The sequence below is a fragment of the Polypterus senegalus genome, chromosome 3 (assembly GCF_016835505.1).
Source record: "Polypterus senegalus isolate Bchr_013 chromosome 3, ASM1683550v1, whole genome shotgun sequence".
Lineage (NCBI taxonomy): Eukaryota > Metazoa > Chordata > Cladistia > Polypteriformes > Polypteridae > Polypterus > Polypterus senegalus.
In genome coordinates, this window is record NC_053156.1 from 226,169,489 (window position 1) to 226,194,288 (window position 24,800).

The 24,800-nt window shown below is 37.5% G+C and overlaps 1 protein-coding gene across 11 annotated transcripts in view; it reads left to right on the plus strand.

Moving 5' to 3' along the window:
• LOC120525939 (inositol 1,4,5-triphosphate receptor associated 2) overlaps positions 1–24,800 on the plus strand; it is a 54,302-nt gene that overhangs the window by 19,084 nt on the left and 10,418 nt on the right. For all 11 annotated transcript variants that reach the window (XM_039748657.1, XM_039748661.1, XM_039748663.1 and 8 more), the window contains 8 exons: positions 431–494; positions 673–745; positions 1,097–1,124; positions 1,650–1,790; positions 2,126–2,257; positions 17,053–17,200; positions 18,074–18,117; positions 18,306–18,356. In XM_039748657.1, the coding sequence (XP_039604591.1) occupies positions 431–494; positions 673–745; positions 1,097–1,124; positions 1,650–1,790; positions 2,126–2,257; positions 17,053–17,200; positions 18,074–18,117; positions 18,306–18,356 (681 nt within the window). The remainder of the gene's footprint in view (positions 1–430; positions 495–672; positions 746–1,096; positions 1,125–1,649; positions 1,791–2,125; positions 2,258–17,052; positions 17,201–18,073; positions 18,118–18,305; positions 18,357–24,800) is intronic.

The following is a 24,800-nucleotide window of genomic DNA, read 5'->3' on the forward strand; positions in this document are numbered from 1 at the left end:
CCAAAAAGCAGGGCATAAGGACAGTAATGAATAATGAATTACAAAGCAGTTATATGCTTTAGAGCCTTGTTTCCAGAGATTCTTAGCACATAAGATCATAAGCGCATGATCTCTGATGAAAAAAGCTCTTCAGACACTCCTCAAAAGGTGTCCCCATGGATTAGAGAGCAGTGCAAAGAGCCAAACACTCTCAGAGCCATTCTGCCTGGATCACAAATCCAGAGTTAAGTAGACACTGTAGAGGTCAACTGACTGTACAGCAATGATCAGCCAAATCTTCATTTTATAAGTCCCTATCTGTGTTGTGTCAAAAGAAAGACAGCTCTTTTGGTCGGTTGACTTGGGGAGGTTGGGTGTGATGGTCAGGTCCCACTACATTCAGTGTTCTTCTGCATCTTTGAAACTATCATCTGTTATTTTATTGTCTCAGGTGGCTGAACAAAAGACCTGTGAGGTTACTGATCACCTGGAAGACAGTGAGGAAAGTGATGAAGGTAAAGCCTGGAGGGACGCAGTTCTAATGGACAGAAAAGCAAAAAAATAAGGCTTCTTAGTGCCCAAAAGTCCATTGGTACATGTTGTGCTGGGCTCCTGATACTAAGAAAAGGCACTGTGAAATTTAAAACTGATTGTTAGTACCATGACTGTCCAACCTTTCACTTGTATTCCTAGATAACTGCACCAGGGACTTGCTGGCCACCTCTTGGGATGACCTTTCCATTTTGGAACGTCTTGGCCTCAGCAGGTATCAGATGATCTAATATGAAAGCAGCCCATCATTTCCTTGAGTTAATTACTGGGCTTCTCCACACACCAAACATGGCTTTTCTAGCAGATCTGACTTAAAGGGGCAAGTCTCAAGGAGTACATTACTTTCCACAGACTGCTTGTTTTATGAATCCTGCATATGTACAATGCCCTGCACCTCTTCAGGTCATTAGGGAACTGACTGTTGGAACATTTCTCTGAAAGGAAGATGTTAACTGTTTTGCTTTTCTATTAGTAACTTTCTTACTTCTCACTCCTAACAAGGAGGTGACATTAAAACACTGTCCCAAAAGTTGACCAGAGTCATCTATGTTTTTTCTCCTTTCAGCATGCAGATGACTGAAGTGGAGGCAGAGGTGAGAGCAACGTAATTTCACTAGTGGCTTTGAAGAGTGATCAGGGTGCTTGTGTGTCCACATCTTCATCTGTGTGACTAAGGATATCTATGGAGGACTGTGTTTTGGTCCACCTGTCCATATAAATGATATTGCTATCTATGTGTCTGTCTCTTTTTTGTATTGTTTATGTCCACCCTCTTGGCCTCCCTATCTGTCCTTGTCTTTGTTGGTTGTTGGTCTTCCTGTGCTCGTCCAACTGTTTTTTCCCTATGGTTTCAATGACCATTTCTGCCTCTGACTATTTATGCCATCATTTCATCTATTGGCACATATCACAAACTAAAACTCCAGAAGTCATCCTATTGGCCGAACATTCAAACAGTTTATCTACTCATGGCTTTACACATCATGGTTCCAGATGCATGGATCCTTATTGCTAATTTTTTCTAAATATCTAAATATGTTTTTTCATTAACTGTCCAGTCTGTGAGCATCTCTTTGTAAGCCATTTTGTGTCTCTGCATTCGCCCTCACCCTGTGCAGACTGCTTTTGCTCAGCTTTCGCTGGCATTCAAGTGTGACCAGTATACCCTGAAGAAGAGGCTGCAGGTTGAGGAAAGGGCCCGTGATGTGGCAGAGGAGAACATCAAAAGGGAGTTGGAGGCTGGCTGCACCATACTGAAGGTAAGCCAGGTCCCAGAGACAATATTTTATGCCAGATATTTTATGAAGTATTTCCAGTAAAAAAAAAAAGTCTCTTTCATAGGAAGCTTGAGGTAACCAGACAGGGTTGATGAGCTGCCTAAACAGGCTTGGCCTTCTCAGCCAAAGTTACAAATATCAGTAGACAATTGACCTATCTTTTTATAAGGCCTGTTAAAGTAATCAAGGGTTTTCTATTTAGACATTTAATAATAAACCTACTTTAATAAAGTGATGATGCTTCACTTTTAACATTCAGACATCTAGTACAATGGTGACATAAGCTTAAAAAGTAACCTTCATAAATTAATTTTTAGACTCTGAAATCTATGTGTCCCGATAAGAAACGGCTTGAAGTTTTACAGCAGCTGGAGCTCAGCCTACAGATCTTGTCAAATGCCATTGGACGTATCACATGTACTGCAGAACTGCTGGGAGCAGTCCACCAGGTAAGACCAGTTGACTGTGACAAAGTTCTTTTTTAATAGAAAAAAAAAAGCTGCAGAGTAAGCAAGACCATTGCTTGTATCTAATAAATGAGTGGCAAAATCTAAGCGAGGATAGCATGGTGACGCAGTGGTCAGTGTGTTGCCTCCCAGATCTATAGCATCCAAGGTTAGAATTCCATGTTTGATCGTTTTGTTTCAGGAGTTTTTTTTTTTAAACATCTTTAATACAACCCCAATACCAATGAAGTCGGGACATGGTGTAAAATGTAAATAAAAGCAGAAAACAATGAGTTGCAAATCCTTTTCAACCTATATTCAATTGAATACACTACAAAGACAAGATATCGAATGTTCAAACTGATAAACTTTATTGTTGTTTTGCAAATTTTCACTCATTTTGAATTTGATGCCTGCAACACGTTCCAAAAAAGCTGGGACAGGGCATGTTTACCAGTGTGTTATATCACCTTTCCTTTTAACAACACTCAATAAGTGTTTGGGAACTGAGGACACTAATTATTGAAGCTGTGTAGGTGGAATTATTTCCCATTCTTGTTTGATGTACAACTTCAGTTGCTCAACAGTCCGGGTTCTCCATTGTCGTATTTTGTGCGTCATAATGCGCCACACATTTTCAGTGGGAGACAGGTCTGGACTACAGGCAGGCCAGTCTAGTGTCCGTACTCTTTTACTACGAAGCCACGCTGTTGTAACACATGCAGAATGTGGCTTTGCATTGTCCTGCTGAAATAAGCAGGGATGTCCCTGAAAAAGACGTTGCTCGGATGGCAGCATATGTTGCTCCAAAACCTGTATGTACCTTTCAGCATTAATGGTGCCTTCACAGATGTGCAAGTTACCCATTCCATGGGCACTAACACACCCCCATACCATCACAGATGCTGGCTTTTGAACTTTGTGCTGATAACAATCCAAATGGTCCTTTTCCTCTTTGGCCCGGAGGACATGACGTCCATGATTTCCAAAAACAATTTGAAATGTGGACTCGTCAGACCACAGCACACTTTTCCACTTTGTATCAGTCCATCTCAGATGAGCTTGGGCCTAGAGAAGCTGGCGGCGTTTCTGGGTGTTGTTGATATATGGCTTTCGCTATGCATGGTAGAGTTTTAACTTGCACTTGTAGACGTAGCGACGAACTGTGTTAACTGACAATGGTTTTCTGAAGTATTCCTGAGACCACGTGGTAATATCCTTTACAGAATGATGTTGGTTTTTAATCCAGTGCCGCCTGAGGGAATCGAAGGTCACGGGCATCCAGTGTTGGTATTCAGCCTTGCCGCTTACGTGCAGAGATTTCTCCAGATTCTCTGAATCTTTTGATGATATTATGGACAATAGACGATGAAATCCCTAGATTCCTTGCAATTGTACGTTGAGAAACGTCGTTCTTAAACTGCTGGACTATTTGCCCACACAGTTGTTCAAAAAGTGGTGAACCTCACCCCATCCTTGCTTGTGAATGACTGAGCCTTTTGGGGATGCTCCTTTTATACCCAATCATGACAAACACCTGTTTCCAAATAACCTGTTCACCTGTGAAATGTTCAAAACAGGTGTTTTTTGAACATTCTTCAACTTTCCCAGTCTTTTGCTGCCCCTGTCCCAGCTTTTTTGGAACGTGTTGCAGGCATCAAATTCAAAATGAGTGAAGATATGCAAAACAACAATAAAGTTTATCAGTTTGAACATTCGATATCTTGTCTTCGTAGTGTATTCAATTAAATATAGGTTGAGAAGGATTTGCAAATCATTGTATTCTGTTTTTATTTACGTTTTGCACAACCTCCCAACTTCATTGGAATTGGGGTTGTACTTTTCCTCCTGCATCACCCTCGACATTTGTGCTTAATTAATTGACTGAGTGTGGGTTTGTATGTGTGTACCCTACAATGGACTGGAACCCTGTCCATAGTTTATACCCACCATGCATCTAGTGTCTCTGAGATCCAACCCCCTGAATTGTATTAAGTGGGTTTGAGAATGTATTGATATATATTGTCTGAGGACCCACTCAGTGCAAAGCATGAATGAAACAAAAATATGCAAGACACCTATGATACACATTAGAACAACAAATGCATAACTGTCCTCATGACTTCTAAATTATCCTAAATAAAATGGTGAAGGAAGAAAATAGTTTCTGCTGCATGCATATTGTTTCTAATTAGCCAATGAATCATTTGTCAGTCCAAAGTACTTTTCAATTACTAAATTTAGATATGGACTCATATAATTTCAGTTGAAGATCATCCACACCCTGAGGGTATCTGAATGAACTATACAAAATGGTTAAAGAAAAATAGATAATTTTACTAGCAAATAATGTCTTCTCCATTAGCTAATGCACTCTCTGCTTTTGTAGTATTTTTCTTACAGGAGAGGCTGCAGTACTGGTTTAATGGACTTCTGTCCCTTTGCACAGTGTAAAAAGCAAACACTCATCTAATCCAGCTAGAGAAACAGTCTGATGGGCTATGTGGGCTACCCCCCTCTGTCAGCAAGGGTATTTAGAATAACGTAACCCATTCAATTTCTTGTGTCACGTTTTCCACCCAAGAGTCACAGGGAGCCAGAGCCAATCCTGGGTACATCCATTACAGGTTTGAAATCGACACTGGGCAGCACTAAAGTACATTGCAAAACAAGTTCATGGCCAATCCAACAAAATGTAAAATTGCCTAACATGCACATGTTATATGTGAGAGAAAACTGAAGCTCCAAGAAAACCCCACAAAGATGTGTAGAATATGCAGACTCCACACAAAGTGTGACTTGGCTGATTCCTGGTGCAGTGAGGCTGGTGTGCTAATAATAACTCTGTCACAGTGTTAATTAATCAATCAATTAATCTATCATTATTTTAGAGTGAGCATTTGTTTGCATCAGTATAGTCACTGTCTGCCTGGAGCCCGGATTTCTTCCATGTGCCTCTATGTTTTCACTCTACATCCCATAGTTGTGATGTTTAGACACACCGTTGTGCTTGAAAGTTTGTGAACCCTTTAGAAGTTTCTATATTTCTGCATAAATATAACCTAAAACATCATCAGATTTTCACTCAACTCCTAAACATAGATAAAGAGAAACCAGTTAAACAAATGAGACAAAAATATTATACTTGGTCATTTATTTATTGAGGAAAATGATCAAATAATACATATTTGTGAGTGGCAAAAGTATCTGAACCTCTAAGATTAGCAGTTAGTTTGAAGGTGAAATTAGAGTCAGGTGTTTTCAATCAATGGGATGACAATCAGGTGTGAATGGGCACCCTGTGTTATTTAAAGAACAGGGATCTATCAAAGTCTGCTCTTCACAACACATGTTTGTGGAAGTGTATCATGGCACGAACAAAGGAGATTTCTGAGGACCTCAGAAAAAGAGCTGTTGATGCTCCTCAGGCTGGAAAAGGTTACAAAACCATCTATAACGAGTTTGGACTCCACCAATCCACAGTCAGACAGATTGTGTACAAATGGATGAGATTCAAGACCATTGTTACCCTCCCCAGGAGTGGTCGACCAACAAAGATCACTCCAAGAGCAAGGTGTGTAATAGTCATCGAGGTCACAAAGGACCCCTGGATAACTTCTAAGTGAATGAAGGCCTCTCTCACATTGGCTAATGTTCATGTTCTTGAGTCCACCATCAGGAGAATACTGAACAACAATGGTGCGCATGGCAGGGTTGCAAGGAGAAAGCCACTGTTCTCCAAAAATAAAATTCTGCTCATCTGCAGTTTGCTAAAGATTACGTGGACAAACCAGAAGGCTATTGGAAGAATGTTTTGTGGATGGATGAGACCAAAATAGAACTTTTTCATTTCAATGAAAAGTGTTATGTTTAGAGAAAGGAAAACACTGCATTCCAGCATAAGAACCTTATCCCATCTGTGAAACATGGTGGTGGTAGTATCATGGTTTGTGCCTGTTTTGCTGCATCTGGGCCAGGACTGCTTACCTTCATTGATGGAACAATGAATTATGAATTATATCAGAGAATTCTAAAGGAAAATGTCAGGACATCTGTCCATGAACTGAATCTCAAGAGAAGGTGGGTCATGCAGCAAGACAATGACCTTAAGCACACAAGTTGTTCTACCAAAGAATGGTTAAAGAAGAATAAAGTTAATGTTTTGGAATGGCCATGTCAAAGTCCTGACCTTAATCCAATCGAAATGTTGTGGAAGGACCTGAAGTGAGCAGTTAATGTGAGGAAACCCACCAACATCCCAGAGTTGAAGCTGTTCTGTACGGAGGAATGGGCTAAAATTCCTCCAAGCCGATGTGCAGGAATGATCAAAAGTTACTGGAAACATTTAGTTGCAGTTATTACTGCAAAGGGGGGTCAGATACTGAAAGCAAAGGTTCACATACTTTTGCCACTCACAAATATGTAATATTCAATCTTAATAAATAAATGACCAAGTATAATATTTTTGTCTCATTTGTTTAACTGGTTTTTCTTTATCTACTTTTAGGACTTGAGTGAAAATCTGATGATGTTTTAGGTCATATTTATGCAGAAATATAGAAAATTCTAAAGGATTCACCAACTTTCAAGCACAACTGTATGTTCATTGTTTTCTCTAAATTGGCCCTGGGAGTAGGTGTATATGCAAGAGTTATAAATATTATAGTTTCATCCAGGGTTGATTCCTCCTTTGTTCCAATTCAGGGAAGATAAACTCTGGTTCCTCTCCATTCTGGACTGGGTCAAGTGGATAATACCATCAAATGGATTTCCTAGCACTATCAAAAACATAGATATTACAAAATAAAAATCACCTATATCTAAAATAAATGACACGCTGAAGCTCTATCTATTAACAAGCAGGCCAGAGCACAGGACACACTGTATAAAAATTACATAAAACCTGTTTATCACTAATTTGATTTATAAAAATTACATAAAATCTGTTTATCACTAATTGGCTTAATATCTTCAGAAATACATCTCTATCTCTGCATTATAAAAAAAAATCTTGAGATGAGACTATTGCCAGGAGATTTTTTTCAAGTCCCGCCCTCCTCTCAACCATTTTCAACCACGCCCACAGTCCTCTCACCTCTCATTCGTGTGAATGCTTTTGTCAGACAGTTCCTGTGCTCTCCACTATTATAAATTTTTATGTTTTCCTCTCTTTAAGTTCCCAATAAAAGAAGACTTGTTATGTCCAAATCTTACTGAAGAATTTCATCCCGAAGGGTTACCAACAGAAGAAATGAGTACACAGGCAATTCTAGCACCGAGAAACAATGAAGTCAAACGAAGTCACGCAAAAATTGTCAATCAGTTACATGGCAAATTGGTTAAATGCATATAAATAAATTATGCTGTCGAAAAATTCTGACATGTAAAATTTTAACAGGCGACAAGAAAGGCAATATTGTACATCTTCCGTGGATAACATTTCAAACCAACGGGGATCTTGATATGCCACTCGTATTAAAACGTTTAGAGTTTCCCGTTAGAATAGTGTTTGATATGACCCTTGATATAACAAGTCACAGGGGCAAACAGATTATTTATTAGAGAGAAAGAAACAATATTCACTCATAGGCAGTTATATGTTGCGTTGTCACGATGTAACTCCAAACATGGAATCAAAATTCAGTGCGATATTGACAAAAAGTTAATTCAAAAATAGTTTTTACTGAAGTTTTACAGTAAAAGTGTCAGCTTAAATAGTATTTGCGTGTTAATTTCAAAGCCAAACAGAACAAAAACATATAGCGCAATGAAAAACTCGAATGCACCATGAAACATAATTTTCTTTCAAGTTATTACGTTTTACTATTTTTTACTATGGTTAATTACTCGCTGTAATGTAAAATAGTTAATTCTATTATGCATATGTAACAATTCCCATGAAAATAACAATCTGTTTAAATTGTACATCTCCTTCCCCATACGCAAGTGGCTAGTGCGTAGCGCCCGCCCAGGGGTTGGCGAGTGAAGCAAGCAGGGGCCAGAGCCCCCTAGTATATATATACATTTATGTATGTATATATTGTGAAAGATTCCAACCCGGATTGCAGACAGACACCAGGATATAAAGAAGTCACAAAGCACTTGTGATTTATTTACAAGTTTACAGTGTCCCAACAAGCACAAACACACTTTCGTTACTTTCCGTCTCTTTTCTCTCTTTCTTCTTTTATCTCTCAGTCCTTTTCTCTCTTTCTCCTCCACTCCTCCTCAGCAAGTTTCATCCTCCTCCTCCACACTCTGGCTCTTGGAGTAGTGTCTGCTGGGCCCTTATGTACATATATATATATATATATATATATATATATATATATATATATATATATATATATATATATATATATATATAATCTTCATTTGGATCTTGATCTTTGTTTGTCCGCGAATGAATTAGAAGAAGAAGCAGTATATGGCAGTAGAGAGACAGCTAAAACATAGGCATTGCATTAAGAATCTCCTCCAGGCTTATACTACTGAAGACTGTAGTACACCAGTCACACCTCAAAACGCAGAAATTCAAACTAAGCAAATTGTTGTGCTTTAAATTAACTAAAGAGATCTTCATTTAGATCTTGATCTTTGTTTGTCCGTGAATTCCACGCATGCGTAGACCACCTTCCAGTTTAGTATGTTGTTGTTACTCACGGATGTCAACAATGTCCCGGAATAACGAAAGGGGTGGTGGACAGTGTTACGCTGGTTAGCTCCTGAGGCCTGGTTAGAGAATGAGATTGCGAAGATAAAAGGTATGTGCCTATGTAACATATGAATGAAAGAAAGACAGTGGGTAAAATGAATGACAACGTAACAGCACGTTCCGGAAATTATTATTGTTACGTTGTAGCCGGCGAGTGCTGCGCGTCTCACAGTTGTACCATGGCTTGCTCACATGTCAGTGAAGTGATCCCTATTTATGCTTTAAAGAGCCTGGATACCTATGTGTCCCCCTTTTATAACCATTGCTCCGTGTATATTGCCTTACTCTTTGGATTGCCACAAAGCAACCTGCGAGATTGGAGAAAGGTTGAGAAAGAGATCGTGAGAGGAAACGACAGCGTCGTGAAAACGAGATGCACTGTGAACGGACAGAAGTAGAAATGCTCCTACACCACCACATAATTACGATTCGGACAGTGATTCCGAGTAGGCCGTTCCTATCAAATCAATATCCAAGGGTTTTCTTTTGTAATTTTGTTTCCCTTATAAAAAAATCATAATGCTGTGCAATGAAGGGCCCAGTTCACGACTGGCAGCCGTGTTTAAACAGGGAGCCCTTCACAGACAACTTTAACACGTGCAACGTAGTTGGGCGCACATGGGTAGTGTGTATATATATATAATATATATATATATATATATATATATATACACACTAATAAAAGGCAAAGCCCTCACTCACTCACTCACTGACTGACTGACTCACTCATCACTAATTCTCCAACTTCCCGTATAGGTAGAAGGCTGAAATTTGCCAGGCTAATTCCTTACAGCTTACTTACAAAAGTTGGGCAGGTTTCATTTCGAAATTCTACGCGTAATGGTCATAACTGGAACCTATTTTTCTCCATATACTGTAATGGACGTTAGCTCGATGGGCGTGGGGGCGGAGCTGCGTGTGACATCATCACGCCTCCCACGTAATCACGTGAAGTGACTGTGACCGCAGTACGTAGTAAAGAAGGAAGAGCTCCCAAAGAGCGCTGAAGAAAATTGCCGAATACTTTATTCGCGAGATACAAGTTTAATGAGAAGACACGAGGTATAAACAAGACTTTGGATCACTTTGTAACGGAGTTAAAATTGCTGTAGCGAGAAACTTTTAAGTGCTGGATCTTAGCTAACATTAAATAAAGCCGTGGACATCGCAACATCACACAAGAGAGCAGCTCACGTGAACTGACTGAACGCAGTACGAGTGATCACTTCCATGCATCAAACCTGTTCAAAAAACGCATTACACAATTGACAAGGTAGGAAAAGAATATGCTCCAAGTTGAGCGCAACAGCTAACGCGGCCTTACGGAAGCAACTTCGTCACGCTGCCTCCAAATACTCGCAGAAAAATCCACAAGTTAATACACACGCTGTCTCTAGAGTTTCTCCACACTCAATGTATCACATCCCCGTTACACCCTATGATCTCCCATTTCAATTCATATGCCTCCAATTTCGAGTAAGGCTCTGCTTCGCGATGAGAAGTAAGAAGTCTCAGGGACAGACCCAACAAAAGGTTGCCATTGATTTCAGGCAAGATTGCTTTTCTCCTGGACAACTATACGTTGCATTCTCAAGAGTGAGCTCGCGCAGCTTCGTCATATTACAACCAGAGTGCTGAACTGACAACATAATATATAAAGAGAACTATAATAATCATAATAAACGAACAATAAAACAGCAGAGAACCTGTGGATTAAATAAAAAGGCAGCTTCCTTGGCAAAGCAAGGAAAGAGGATGGCTTTATATGTCGTTCGTTTATAAAACAGTGGAGAAGCTGTGTAAAGGCTGCTTCACAAAACCAGCGGAGCGCCTTATATGAGCAGGCAGTCAGCTAAAGAAGGGAATCAATAAATATCTATAATCGTAATAAACGAACAAAAAATAGCATACAAGCCGCGGATTAAATAAAGGAAATGGGTACCTGAACAGTACAGTAAGTCTGGAATAGCTACACAATAACTATAAGAATCATAATAAACGAACAATAAAACAGTACAGAACCGCGAAGCAAGGAGAAACGACGGCCTTATATGCCGTTCGTTTATAAAGCAGCAGAGAAGCTGTGTGAAGGCAGTTACACAAAAAAACAGCAGAGCGCCACACTCTGAATGTATTCTTCGCATCACCGTTATACCCTCTGATCTCCCATTTCAATTCAAATGCCTCAAATTTCCAGTAAGGCTCTGCTTCGCGATGACAATTAATAAGTCTCAGGGACACACCCTACAAAAGGTTGCCATTGATTTGAGGCAACATTGGTTTCCTCCTGGACAAAACTATACGTTGCATTCTCAAAAGTAATCTCAGTGCACAGCTTGGTCATATTATAACCGGACTGCTGAACTGACAACGTGGTATACACAGAGATCCTTAACAGATAGTTATTGGTATATTTTCCCTCAGTTTAAAAAGGTTTTCTTTTCTTCTTAATAAAAATTTAAAAGCAGTTCTTCGTCGCTGCTAAGCGTGGGGATTTTGCTATATACAGTATATATATATATATATATATATATGTATGTATGTATGTATGTATGTATGTATGTATGTATGTATATGTATATATATGTAGATATGTATATATGTGTGTATATATATATATATATGTATATGTGGATATGTATGTATATATGTGTGTATATATGTAGATATGTATATATGTGTAACAACAACAACATTTATTTATATAGCACATTTTCATACAAACAGTACCTCAAAGTGCTTTACATATTAAAATGTATGTGTAGATCTGTATATATATGTATATACTTTGTATGTGTCTGTGTGTGTATATATATTTATATATATATATATATGTGTGTATGTATGTGTATATATATATAGATATGTGTATGTGTAGATATGTGTATATGTAGATATGTTTATATGTATATATGTTTATCTGTGTGTGTGTATATATACTGTATATATATATATGACAGCAACACTCATAACAGTCACAAAACAATTACGTTGACAATCATGTTACGTTATTTTTAAAATGTTTCCTTTTCTTTTTCATAACTTCTTTAACACACTACTTCTCCGCTGCGAAGCGCGGTATTTTGCTAGTATATATATAAAACTAAAACTAAACACCTGACACAACAAATGTGCACTTCAGAACTACCATCTCCTGAAAAAGCCCTTCTTCAAAACAATAAAACTAAACTATAACATACATCTCATAACTCACGTTAGTTAATCTTAATCTGAGTACAGGCTTCATAACTACAGTGCATTAACAATACATTAATAACCATACAACAAATACTTAGATCATCATCACCACTTGTGTTCTACTTTTGTGGTAGGGGTCAAGACAGCAACACACTTAGATGGGCAAGCGTGAGAACATGAGTGACTTGGACCAGGGACAAATTGTGATGGCTAGACAACAGGTTCAGAGCATCTCTAAAATAACATGTCTTTTTGGTGTGCATTGGTTACTACCTACCAATAGTGGTCCAAGGAAGGACAACCAGCAACAGCAACAGAGTCATGGATACCCAAGGCTCATTTATGGGCATGGGGATGAAGGCTGGCCTTTTACTATAGCACAAAATGATGGCCATAAGAGAAAGGTGTCAAAACAAACAGAGCAGCTTGCTGTGTATGGGTCTGTGTAATTTCAGACTAGTCAATGTGCCTAAGCTGACCACTGCCCACTGCTACAAGCACCTACAATGGGCATGGAACCATGGAACAATAGAAGAAGGTGGCCTGATAGGATGAATGCCATTTTCTTTTAGATCATGTGGATGGCCAGGTGTGTGTATGTCATTTAGCTAATGAAGAGGTGGCAGCAGGATAAACGTGAAGACGACAAACCAGTGAAAGTAGTGCAATGCTCTGGTATTTGTATATCAGTATTGAGATATTGACATGCATATGTTTACATACATAAAAACACAAATTGCATTAAACAGAGTAAAAGAGCAAATTTGCTTTGATTAGCATAAACAAATTTTAACAATAAAAAGTCCATTAACCTTCTAAATGACACATGGTCAGGTGACAAACTTCTGGGAGGTGTACAGTTAGTTATAACAGATAATACATGTTGTTTAGAACATGCAGGTAAAAAATTAATTGTGTTCTGTACAAGTGAAAATAATGACCAATAACCCTTATAATGTCACACCTCCAATAAGCTAGTACCACTGGTGACCTATCTGCTCTTTATCATTCTAAATAGACATTCTCAAACCCGATAATACAATTCACGGTTGGTGAAGGAGCCAGAGCCTATCCCAGCAACACTGGGCAAAGTACAAGAAAATACTCTCTCATGCGCAAAAATTTATGGGAAAACCAATATAGATATGGGGGTGTAAACTACACACAGACAATGACCAGGCATGGAATTAGGACACAGGGTGCTGGATCCTTAAGGCAAAAATGCCAAACATTACACTACTGCAAGGTTCTATATACAAAATTATCTAAATGATCTAAAATATATATTAAAATCCTAATCCCAAAAAAGCCATACATGAAATAGAAAACGAAAACTATTTCCATATTCAGCTTACAGTTACATGTCAAACAGTTGTTATTGAAGTTTCCTTAAAGTTTTCTCATTCTTGACAGAAGTAAAAAATCTATTCATCACAATTAGTTGACATCTAGTACCTAATCCTATAGTAGTAAATAAAGGCAGACGATGGTAAAAGGGGAAAGAAACTACAATAGTAAGACAACCCATTCTGCTTAAAGTGCAATATTCACACAAGCTCTTCAGTAGTCCTCAGGTTATGTATGGTCAGCACCATCTCATAGACGGGAGAAAGTCCATCTCTGTCTTTGAGGCACACCTTCAACTTGTGTACTGCTGCCTATTTCTTTAACTTTTCAAACACTTTAGGAATGTCTTAGATATGTAGTTTAGTCCACTTTTACTTTTAAAACAGCACAATTTGAGAGAAGGAGAGAAGGAAAAAGAACTGCAAGTGCATCTGTGGGCAATGATATCCTGTATCGCATATAGAATTAAAAACAGTCATGACATCATTCATGCTTAGTATCAAAAGCTCATCTTTCCCTTTACCCAGAATTTAAGGATCCAACAAACAGGGAACTGTAGCGAAGAATACATCACTTACCCAGCAGCTGGCACAACTTACTACTTACTTATTTAAGCTTTAGTCCGTCTAGTCAGACTTTTGGATAAAAGACAGGAGAATGGGGAAAACAGAATTCAGTGCTGCATATAGGGAAAACAGTCCAATCCTGTCTATCATATTCATTAAGTCATCAAGGATAAATACTGTAGTGGAAAAAAGATTACATCTGTGTGCTTTACCTTAATTAATCTAGTAATCAAACAAAAGAGCTTGCCTAGCCGCTTATAACTCTTAAGCTCCCAGATCTTCAGAACAGTGGGTCTTTTAAGTATGGGTTTTCTATTATTTTCTGATAACCTGTCATAAATACAAGTATTATTGTGTGATGATGTTATCTTTGCCAAGAAAAAGGAAGGCAAACTAGAATAATGGAGGTGACTGGGAAAAGAAATGTCAAAATGCCAGAAAAAGGGTCAATACCAAGAACTGGTCCTATCTTGTTTCAAATCTAACTGCTAAACCAAAAGTCAAAGTCAAAACCAGATAAAGGGTCTGTAGCCCTAATAATGAACATGAAAAGTAACATGTAGAGATTTCTTTTGACTTATCACAAACTTGATAAAACCTAATTCTTTTTTCTAAGCCTTTTCTCAGCTTGTGGGGGTTTTTGATTATGGAGATCTGGATTATAGTGTTAGTTTCTTGTTTTATTGAGTCTTTGACATTATTAAAATTAAACTATTCTGTTTAATAGCCACATTTACTTTCTTACAGCTGCAGCTATTTGTTTATATACTTCCTGGGAAAAAACCCAGAATTACATGGTGTGTAATGTTAATATGGCAATGGGATAAAAAGTTATTGCTAATGCCCTGTCATTATTTGAGATTCCTGATAATACCTAACACTTCAGTGTTTGAAGAGACTATCATTTTTTGATTCCCTGATTAATTAATTCTTGACATATCTTCTGGACTTTGATTTTTGGTTTATGTTTTTTTGAAAGATAGTTTTGAAATCCTGGTTTTGACTGTTTAAATGACTATGTCTCATCTGCTGATCTTTTTTTACTTTCTCGTATAAATAGTATACAGAAAGTACAGGAATCGTGAAAAAATTTAACCTCAAGATTTTGGTGAATCTTGACATTTTAGACCTTCCTGAGTCCGAAAATACAATTTTTAAAATTATGTCTATCTGATAACTCGAAAACACTTTGACCTAACTCAATGAGATTTTCTACACCAACTTTATATCAAAAATAAGGAATCCTATAAACTTTTGAATAACTTCTGGCAACTGGAAGTGGTACTTTAACTAAATGCTTTCATGAATTTTCAAGTAAACTATGGTTATAATTACAGATGAATGATTCAAATTTTGTATAGATATTTATAATGATAAAAAGCAAACAGATATGAAATTTGAGAAAAATTACTCAACCGGAAGTAGTATTTTATTTAAACAACCATAAATATAAATATGTTCATGATATTAAAAACTGTATTCAATATAACACATATTCTTTCAATGACTATTATTAATTTGAATTTATACATCATCAGTTTAACAATAACGTGTAAACATTGAACATGCCGTGTAAATATAAAGATATAATGGGAACAATAAGCTGCTATGTTCCTGTTGTGTTCCTGGTAATACATTTAATTTTAGATTTTTTTTCCAACCATCATTATCATAATTAAATGTAGTTTTACCTATAGCAATTTCTTGCAACAAATATTATATAATACTAGCACTTTTTCTATGTTTTTAGGTGATTATAACTCTTTTTACTTTGCACATAATCTAGGTAATGCATATGTAATCATGAAAAAATTCCACCACCGTTTTCGACATCCCTAAGTGCAAAAATATGATTTTAATACAAGGTTTGATTATAAATAGAGATAAATGGTTGTGTATTGATATTATCAATTAGTTATGATGAGAAACAAAGAGATGCGATATTTGTGAAATATTGCGCAACTGAAAGTGGTTTTGATGACTTTTTCCTCCATCTCAGTATATAAGAAAGTCGAAGGGAGCACACTCATGGCTTTTTATTTCTAGAAGTACATGACAACTAACACTTGCAGGTGAGCATAGAATATTCATAGAAATTTCATAACAATTAACATTTAAAATGTCAGTGCACAGGAAAACAATGATGGCCCCAAAAAAGGACTCAAACATATAAAACCATTAGAAAGTGATGTCTAATCCAAAAACATATCCCAAAATTCACTTCTGTAGTAACTGGAGCTCCAAGAGATGAGTAAATAATTTAAAATGAACACAAATCATAACAAGAGCTTCTCAAGAAGTACCAGCTGTTCTTCCTATTCCTCTCTCTGCATTTTACTGGGGAGAATCAGAAAGGCTGTCCTTCGAAATATCGTCAAAAACCAGAAACACAGTGCCCCCTAAGGACATGAAGAACATTAGTACTATTAAGACAATTATTATTTCACTTTAGACATTGCCTGTCCTGTAATTGTTGGTTAGTAAAGGTTTCACTACCTTCAGTTCCTTTACAGTGTACAGTGCCTTAGAGGCACACTGCAGGAAAGAGGCTCATTTTACTATCAAACACAACAGAATGCTTGTGTCCAGAGTGGTATGTGCTCAAGAAGTAGCACTTTACTATTAGATCTTCAGCTACTGTAGTACAGTATTTGTGCAGGTAATGCCATCTCATTCTTTACGGACGTATATAGAGTTCACATAGGAGAATATGGGGCTGTAGATTGATCTGCAAACTGAAAGCAGAAAGGATTATGGCCTCAGATCTAAATGTGTTGATTGTTTTTTGACTGTGTCACAATAAACTGTACAGAGCTTTGGTTTGGATTTTGACCATCTTTCTAAAATAGTCAGACAGTTTCTAACTGTAGCAGCCTCTAAAATTTGAATTGAAAAACATTTTTTACTGCTTTTTCTAAATCATATTTAACATCACTTTTGAATCTTACCTCTCGCTCTGTTGCCACCTTTAGGAGGCCAGAATGAGCCGTGCTGTGGAGCTGATGGTAGTTCATGTGGAAAATCTCAAAAGACGTCATGCAAAGGAGCATTCAGAGCTTGAAGAGACAAAGAGGCTTGTTCAGAGAAATATCCACAGCCGCAAGCTTAGTGACAGCAGAGGTGAGGTTCACTGATGCAGAGAAGGAAGGAAAACATACCTTACAGACAATCAGCTATTTTCATTTCAGCATCTCAGATTCATATGCTATCTCTGTAGCATGAGGCAGGAAGGAACCTTCGATGACGCATCAGCCATCACAAAGTACACGCTTAGATTTCAAGTTATCACATCAGGTCAAGATAGAACTGCTAATAAAAATAACAACAGAAGCTTTGATCACATTTTTCTGATTGAAACTGTAAAAGGATTTTATTCTGCAAAAAATATTACATTGTGTTTGATTTTAAAATGTATTTAGTACTCCAAACCTAGGCCACTCATACACCAATTTTCAAAAGCCACTTTTTTCCATAGTCTAAGGCACATCACACTCACTCACACCACATTGGATCAATTTAGAGTCAGTAGCTGGACAGAAACTGGAGTACCTGGAGAAAGCACACACAAACACATTTATAATGTCTGGATCCAGGCCCCTGTATTTATGTGTCAGCAGAGATAAGCATGATGCCACTTTATCATTCCTCAAACATACTGTAAAAATTTACTGAATTAATGAAGCTTAATGGAAGACAAAGTTTGAGTTTTGTTGCCTCACATTTGTCATCCATAGTTCCTTATCACCAACAACAATTATATGTCTCTTTAACAGAAACATGTTTTAGAAACAAATTCCTTAATCTTTTGCCTTCATTAATTAAAAGGCTAAGGACAGTGGAAACAGACAGTAAGGAGATGCTGCATTATATGTAGATGTCTGGTCCTCTTCCATGTGCTTTGTAATACAAAAAAAAAATTATTTATAAAAAGTTGCTCCTCTTCATATCAAACTCTGAACAAAAGGTTAAAGTAGCATTTTTTATGTTTTTCAGATGAAAGTGAGACACGTCAAAAGCTACAACGGCCCTCACTCCAGGTAAATACATAAGTTTGCCAGAAATTAGATAATATCTGAAAGGTTAATAGTTCAGTATTTCCAGAGTACTTTTAAAGGTATGTTGTGCAGGTCTGCTCATTTATTAGATATCAAAGGAAAATCCAAATCCTTTGAAAATGATGTTTTTTTATAGTATTTCTAACTCTATCCTTGTCTGTCCCCTACAGCACCCTGTGAGAAGAAGAGTGAGCATTGCAGTTATTCCTAAGCACCTGCAGGTATGAGAGTCACTTAGGCAATCTTTCCACTGTATCTGTCACAAAAGACACTCAGTGGTTTCCAAACACTGCTTTTCTTTTCCAGAGCGCATTTCCTTTAGTTTGCATAATACTGTCCCAGTCACCTCATAATTATATTAAAATTAGAATGAAAATGATATAAGCAAGCACACTTGAAGAAGGATATCACATAACTAAACACCCTCCTCATCTTATATGTTGAAGATTTTTACAGCACAGATGGACATTGGCAGAGATGTTTTCAACAGTAATATATGATCTATGCAGGTCATTTTTGGAAGGCACTTGTCACATCACGCCTGTAAAAGAAAGTCTAACAAATCTAATTTGTATGCAGCCAATTACAAGGCTAGACAGTCATAGCCAGGTAAAACAAAGTCTGCTATGATGCATTCACCTTCAAGACAAATGACAAAAAGGGACAAACAGGAGCAGAACACAACATACAGCTGTGTGAAAACTTATTTTTTATATTTTTATCATATGTAGGCTACTGTATGGGGTTTCAAAGAAGCTTAATGAACTGTCATTTTTTAATTTAGAATTGGAATCTACATTGTGTAATGTTTTATGTCAATTCTGTTTTTTGTACTACTTATTCCAAACACCTAGTGACGGTATATTGTATGAAACATGCTATACAAAATAATGATCGACTAATTAATAATATGTAGCAATTAATGTTCCCCAAGCACTTTTAATTGCTCATGACAATAATTTATTATAGGGTGTTTACACTGCCCTGTTTAGAGCCTCTTACTTGTTATTATATATGAAAGAAAGAAAGATAGATAGATAGACAGATAGATAGAAGCCTTTCTAAAAAGGTTGAGAACATTAATATGATTCTAGATTTAGTTCTTTCCTAGAATTTGGGAACCTTAAGATTATCTTTAATACAACTACTCTTTTCACTCTCACATGAAGAAAACCAAACCTGCTTTCTTTTCTCTAAAATATTTCTAGGCTTAGACCCAGTAGTAATACTAGAGGTCAAATGAAATCAATTAAATTTATTTTTGTTAAATATACTTCCAATTGTGAGCCCAAAGCACTATACAAGAATTACAAAATATTGTAAAAAAACATAAACGAAGGAGAAAAGAAAGAAAATGGAAAGCATTTAGTAATGACAAGTCAAAAACAAATCCAGGAATTAACAGAAAACGAATATATGAGAAGAACTGGAAACAGCTTCATCAGCTGGTCTAACATGTGTATGTTATAATAAAAAAAGTCTTCAGCCCTGATTTATTTCTCGAGACCAATGGGCCTTTTCTAATGTTGGTAGACAAATAACTAAAGAGTTTGGGCGTCCAACAGCTAAATGATCTGAATTTTAATAAGGCCTGCATTTCAAAATTAGAATGTACACAAAGGAGGAAAAGTACTAATAAGCTCTTTATGGTAATGTGGGGCTAAATTATGTACTTTAAAATCAGCTTTAAACTTAATTGAAAGCCAGTGAAGAGACATAACTTTTTAGTTGCAGTTATGATGCTTGCTGCTATTTTTTTAATTAACTGTTGAGTAGTAAATAAACCAACCATCCCAACCATTTTCTAACCCGCTGAATCCGAATACAGGGTCACGGGGGTCTGCTGGAGCCAATCCCAGCCAACACAGGGCACAAGGCAGGAACCAATCCTGGGCAGGGTGCCAACCCACCGCAGGACACACACCCACACACCAAGCACACACTAGGGCCAATTTAGAATCGCCAACCCACCTAACCTGCATGTCTTTGGATTGTGGGAGGAAACCGGAGCGCCCGGAGGAAACCCACACAGACACGGGGAGAACATGCAAATTCCACGCAGGGAGGACCCGGGAAGCGAACCCGGGTCTCCTAACTGCGAGGCAGCAGCGCTACCACTGCGCCATGTAGTAAATAAAGGATGCAAAAAATTCTACTGCTTTAGAAACCACAATAACCAAGTGATAGTTTTAGTTAGAAAAAGCAAGTTTTAGAAACCAGACAAACATGACTACCGAGAGTTAAATCCATGTGAAAGATGACAGATACATTTTGGACAGATTCAGCTAAATCAAAATATAAGCCTTACAACTGAAGAGTATAAAATGTATAATAGCTTCTACAATATATATTTCATGCAAAAAACAAATAACATAAATTGCTCAGGGCAGGAACAGATAAAACGTCTTAAACTTTGCTCTAAGTATTTGTCATCTTTCACTTACATGACAGCAATGGCTCACCATCAGTAGAACCTGTAAAGCAAATATGAGTCTGTCCAGAAATTTAAAAGTATATCAGTTCCACCAGTTTTAAGTTAATTTCATACATTCTCACAAAAACATGCCTCAGAAACATTACAACATAAGAACTTCCTCATATAATGCAGTCATTATTTTATCTTCTAAATAATGCAGCTTAGAGTAATATAGTAAAGAGTAAGGGTATATGCTGAAAATACTTCTGTTTATTTATGGTATAACCCTGAAGAAATCGCCTATAAGATGTCCTTCTGGTTTGATCTGCATTTTTTTTGTTTAAAAACTTCACTGTGGATGTGAATGTAATTGCTGTAAAGATTCTACACCTGGAAATACACACCGATTCAAAGTTCTCTTTACATGCCAGCATACAACACCTTTTCATTCTGGGCCACACATCCAATATCCATATCCAATTCTTAACATGATCAGACTTTAGATACAATTAGGGAACAGTAAAACTGTCATTAAAAATGACATAACTGCACAGGAAACAAGCTCACTCTGTGTTCAGCAATTGTGTTAACTGACTTGAAAATACCAGCTGGGCACATCTGCTACTAACCAAACAGATGCAACTGTGTTAAAAATTGGGGAAAATAATAAATATGTGAGGATGTGCATGCAAACAGTAATGTGTCTAGTTGAAGTATTTATAGACTATCTACATATGTTGTTAGAGAAATACTGACAAAACAATCTCATCAAATTTAATAATGTTTAATTCTGGAAAAAGAACCAACACATTGCAGAGCACAATGAACCATTCACCCTTCTCAGTGATACCGAGCCAATTAAAACATACATGTCTTTGGATCTATGGGAGAAAATCCATACCATGCAGAGAAAAGAACAACACAGACACTAGTACATGTGCAACCCTCACACAGATGGTGAATGCCAAATATAATGACCATATGGTAATTAGACACAAGCATACATAAAAAGTGTTTGGGGATGTTATTTATTGTAATCAGTCACCGTAATATTAAGGGGTAAAATATTGGTAAATAAATTTTCCTTAACATTGTACATAGCTTTTTTTTTACTGCTCTGTGTACTTGATGACCAAAAACATTCAAACATATAGCAATCACATGTAGAAGTATGGCAAATATTAAAAGCTTTAATCTTCTTTAATGTGTCCTGCAGCTATAAAGAGGGATTTTCCCCCAGCCATCAATTTGCATTTCTCCAAATATGCTAAGTAACTAAATGAGTGACCTTTGAGAATGTATTACACTTCAAAAATAAGACACATACAAACATGCAATTCTTAGCAACTTTTAAATCTTTGAAGATTTTTAAAGATAAAATTAAATTCTGAATATCTATGTATATGTCTTTTAAAAATCAACATAGAGACCGTTGAGCACAGAGTTCTGCTTAAATAATCGTTAAACCCTTCTGGACTTCATTTCATATTACATTTTACTACACAAATCTTTAAATCTATTCCTTTAATTTTGTAAGATGTAGGGTTAATATCCACAATTATTTTTATTTTTAGATATTAATTATATGTGATTATATTAAATAAATGCAATTGTAATTGAAATGAGTAATAATCAGCAAAATCATGAGAAGGATCCTGTTTTACATAAAGATGGAAAACCTAATCTAGCTTGCCCTCAGTCAAATTTATTTGCCTGTTTCTAGTTAATTAACTTGGCAAAGTTGTTGGCTCAATGTGTAGCACTGTTGCCTCACTGGTTGATTCTTGTGCCCCTTGTTGTCTGTGTGGAGTTTGCATGTTTTCGATGGGTGAGATGGGTTTGGATTTTTCTCCAGATGACTTCAATTTCTTCCATCATCCTCGAAGACTTGCAAATTGAGATAATTGGCAATTCAAAATTGTCCCTAAATAAGCATTGCTGAGAACTTATCCTGCAAAACACTGACACTCTGTCTAGGGCCTTTTCCTTCCTTATGCACAGTGCTGTTAGGATAGACTCTGATCACCCATTACCCTGAATTAGATTAAGCTGTTATGAGAATGTTATATAGTTTATTAACTGGTTAATTGTGAACTTCAATAGGAACAACATGCCTAACAAGTGAGATCAACTGTGCATCTTAAGTAGGAAACACAACTAGCACATTAAGAGCTGTTTGTCTAAGTTAAACACTAAAAATAATATAAAGAGTACAAGCAGTAACATAGAAAAGTTCTAGAGAAAGTCAAACATAAATGTTTGTTTTATTATTATTATGGTAGAAATCAACATTTGTTGTTTATAGGGCATCTATTGATTTCTTAAGTCATTCATCTCTTAGTCATCTTTCAGTATATTTTGTGTATTACATCAACTTTTCATCTCTGTTGTTTTTCAAAACCAATTCTTATATATTTCAATGTACACTGCAAACCAAAACAAACTGCTCAAAAAATTAAAGGAACTTTTTGAAAACACATCAGATCTCAATGGGGAAAAAAAATCATGCTAGATATCTATACTCATATAAACTGGGTAATGCCACATTGTTTGATGGAAATTAAAATTATCAACCTACAGAGGGCTGAATTCAAAGACACCCCGAAAATCAAAGTGAAAAATGATGCGGAAGGCTAGTCCACTTTGCCGAATTTCATTGCAGCAACTCAAAATCGTACTCAGTAGTTTGTATGGCCCTCATGTGCTTATATGCATGCCTGATAATGTTGTGGCATGATTCTAATGAGACGACGGATGGTGCCCTTTGGGATCTCCTCCTAGACCTAGACCAGGGCATCACTGAGCACCTGGACAGTCTGAGGTGCAACCTGGTGGTGTTGGATGGACCGAAACATAATGTCCCAGAGGTGCTCTATTGAATTTAGGTCAGGTGAGCGTGGGGGCCAGTCAATGTTATCAATTCCTTCATCCTCCAGGAACTGCCTTTATACTCTTGTCACAGGCATTGTTTTGCACCAGGAGGAACCCAGGACCCACTCTCCATGGCTTCTCCAGACCCTTTCACATCTGTCACATGTGCTTAGGGTGAACCTGGTCTCATCTGTGAATAGCACAGGGCGCCAGTGGTGGACCTGCCAATTCTGGTATTCTATGGCAAATGCCAACCGAGCTCCACGGTGCCGGGCAGTGAGCACAGGACCCACTAGAGGACATCGGGCCCTCTGGCCACCCTCACTATATCTGTTTCTGATTGTTTGGTCAGAGACACTCACAGGTCATTTTGTAGGGCTCTGGCAGTGCTCATCCTGTTCTTCCTTGCCCAAAGAACCAGATACTGGTCCTGCTGATAGGATAAGGACCTTATATGGTCCTGGCCAGCTCTCCTAGAGTAACTGCCTGTCTCCTGGAATTTCTTCCATGCCATTGAGACTGTGCTGGGAGACAGAGCAAACCTTCTGGCAGTGGCACGTATTGATTTGCCATCCCGGAGAAGTTGGACTACCTGTGCATCCTCTGTAGGGCCCAGGTAATTCCTCGTACTACCAGTAGTGACACTGACTGTAGCCAAATGGAAAACTAGTGAAAAAACAGAAAAGATGAGGAGGGAAAAATATCAGTGGCCTCCACCTATTAAACCATTCCTGTTTGGGGATTGTCTCATTGTTACCCCTCTAGTTCACCTGTTGTTAATTTCATTAACACTAAAGCAGCTGAAACTGATTAACAACCCCCTCTGATACTTAACTGACCACATCAATATCCCTGAAGTTTCACTGAGTTGATGCTATACGCTGATTAAAAACTGTTCCTTTAATTTTTTTGAGCAGTATACTTTTGTTGCTATTGTTACCTCTAAATTATTCTCTCATGTTATCTAAGGAGAAAATCTTGGGCCCTCTGTGAATTGCCCACTTATTGTAGTGGAGGTATTTATATAGCCCAATACAGAAATACGGTGTCATGGGCAGTTGTCCCTGCTAATATCACCCAAAGCAAATTGGTTCTAGGTTAGGGACCAGAGTAATTGCAGTTTATATTGACCTCTATGGAAAGTCAAATCAAAAACCCTGTAACCTTGCCTGGAATAGGGAAGTCAAGGCCCTGCTCTGGAGCCAGACCTGAGAGGGTCTTGCTCATCAGCAAGCACATGGGACCCAGCCGGGCACAGCCTAAAGAAGCAACACGGTCTGTAATCCAGTGGGCCCACCACCTCCAAAAGGAGCCATTTGGGTGTGGTGGTAGAGATTTACCATCTAGTTATAGTTGTGCTCACCTCGACACACAGCAT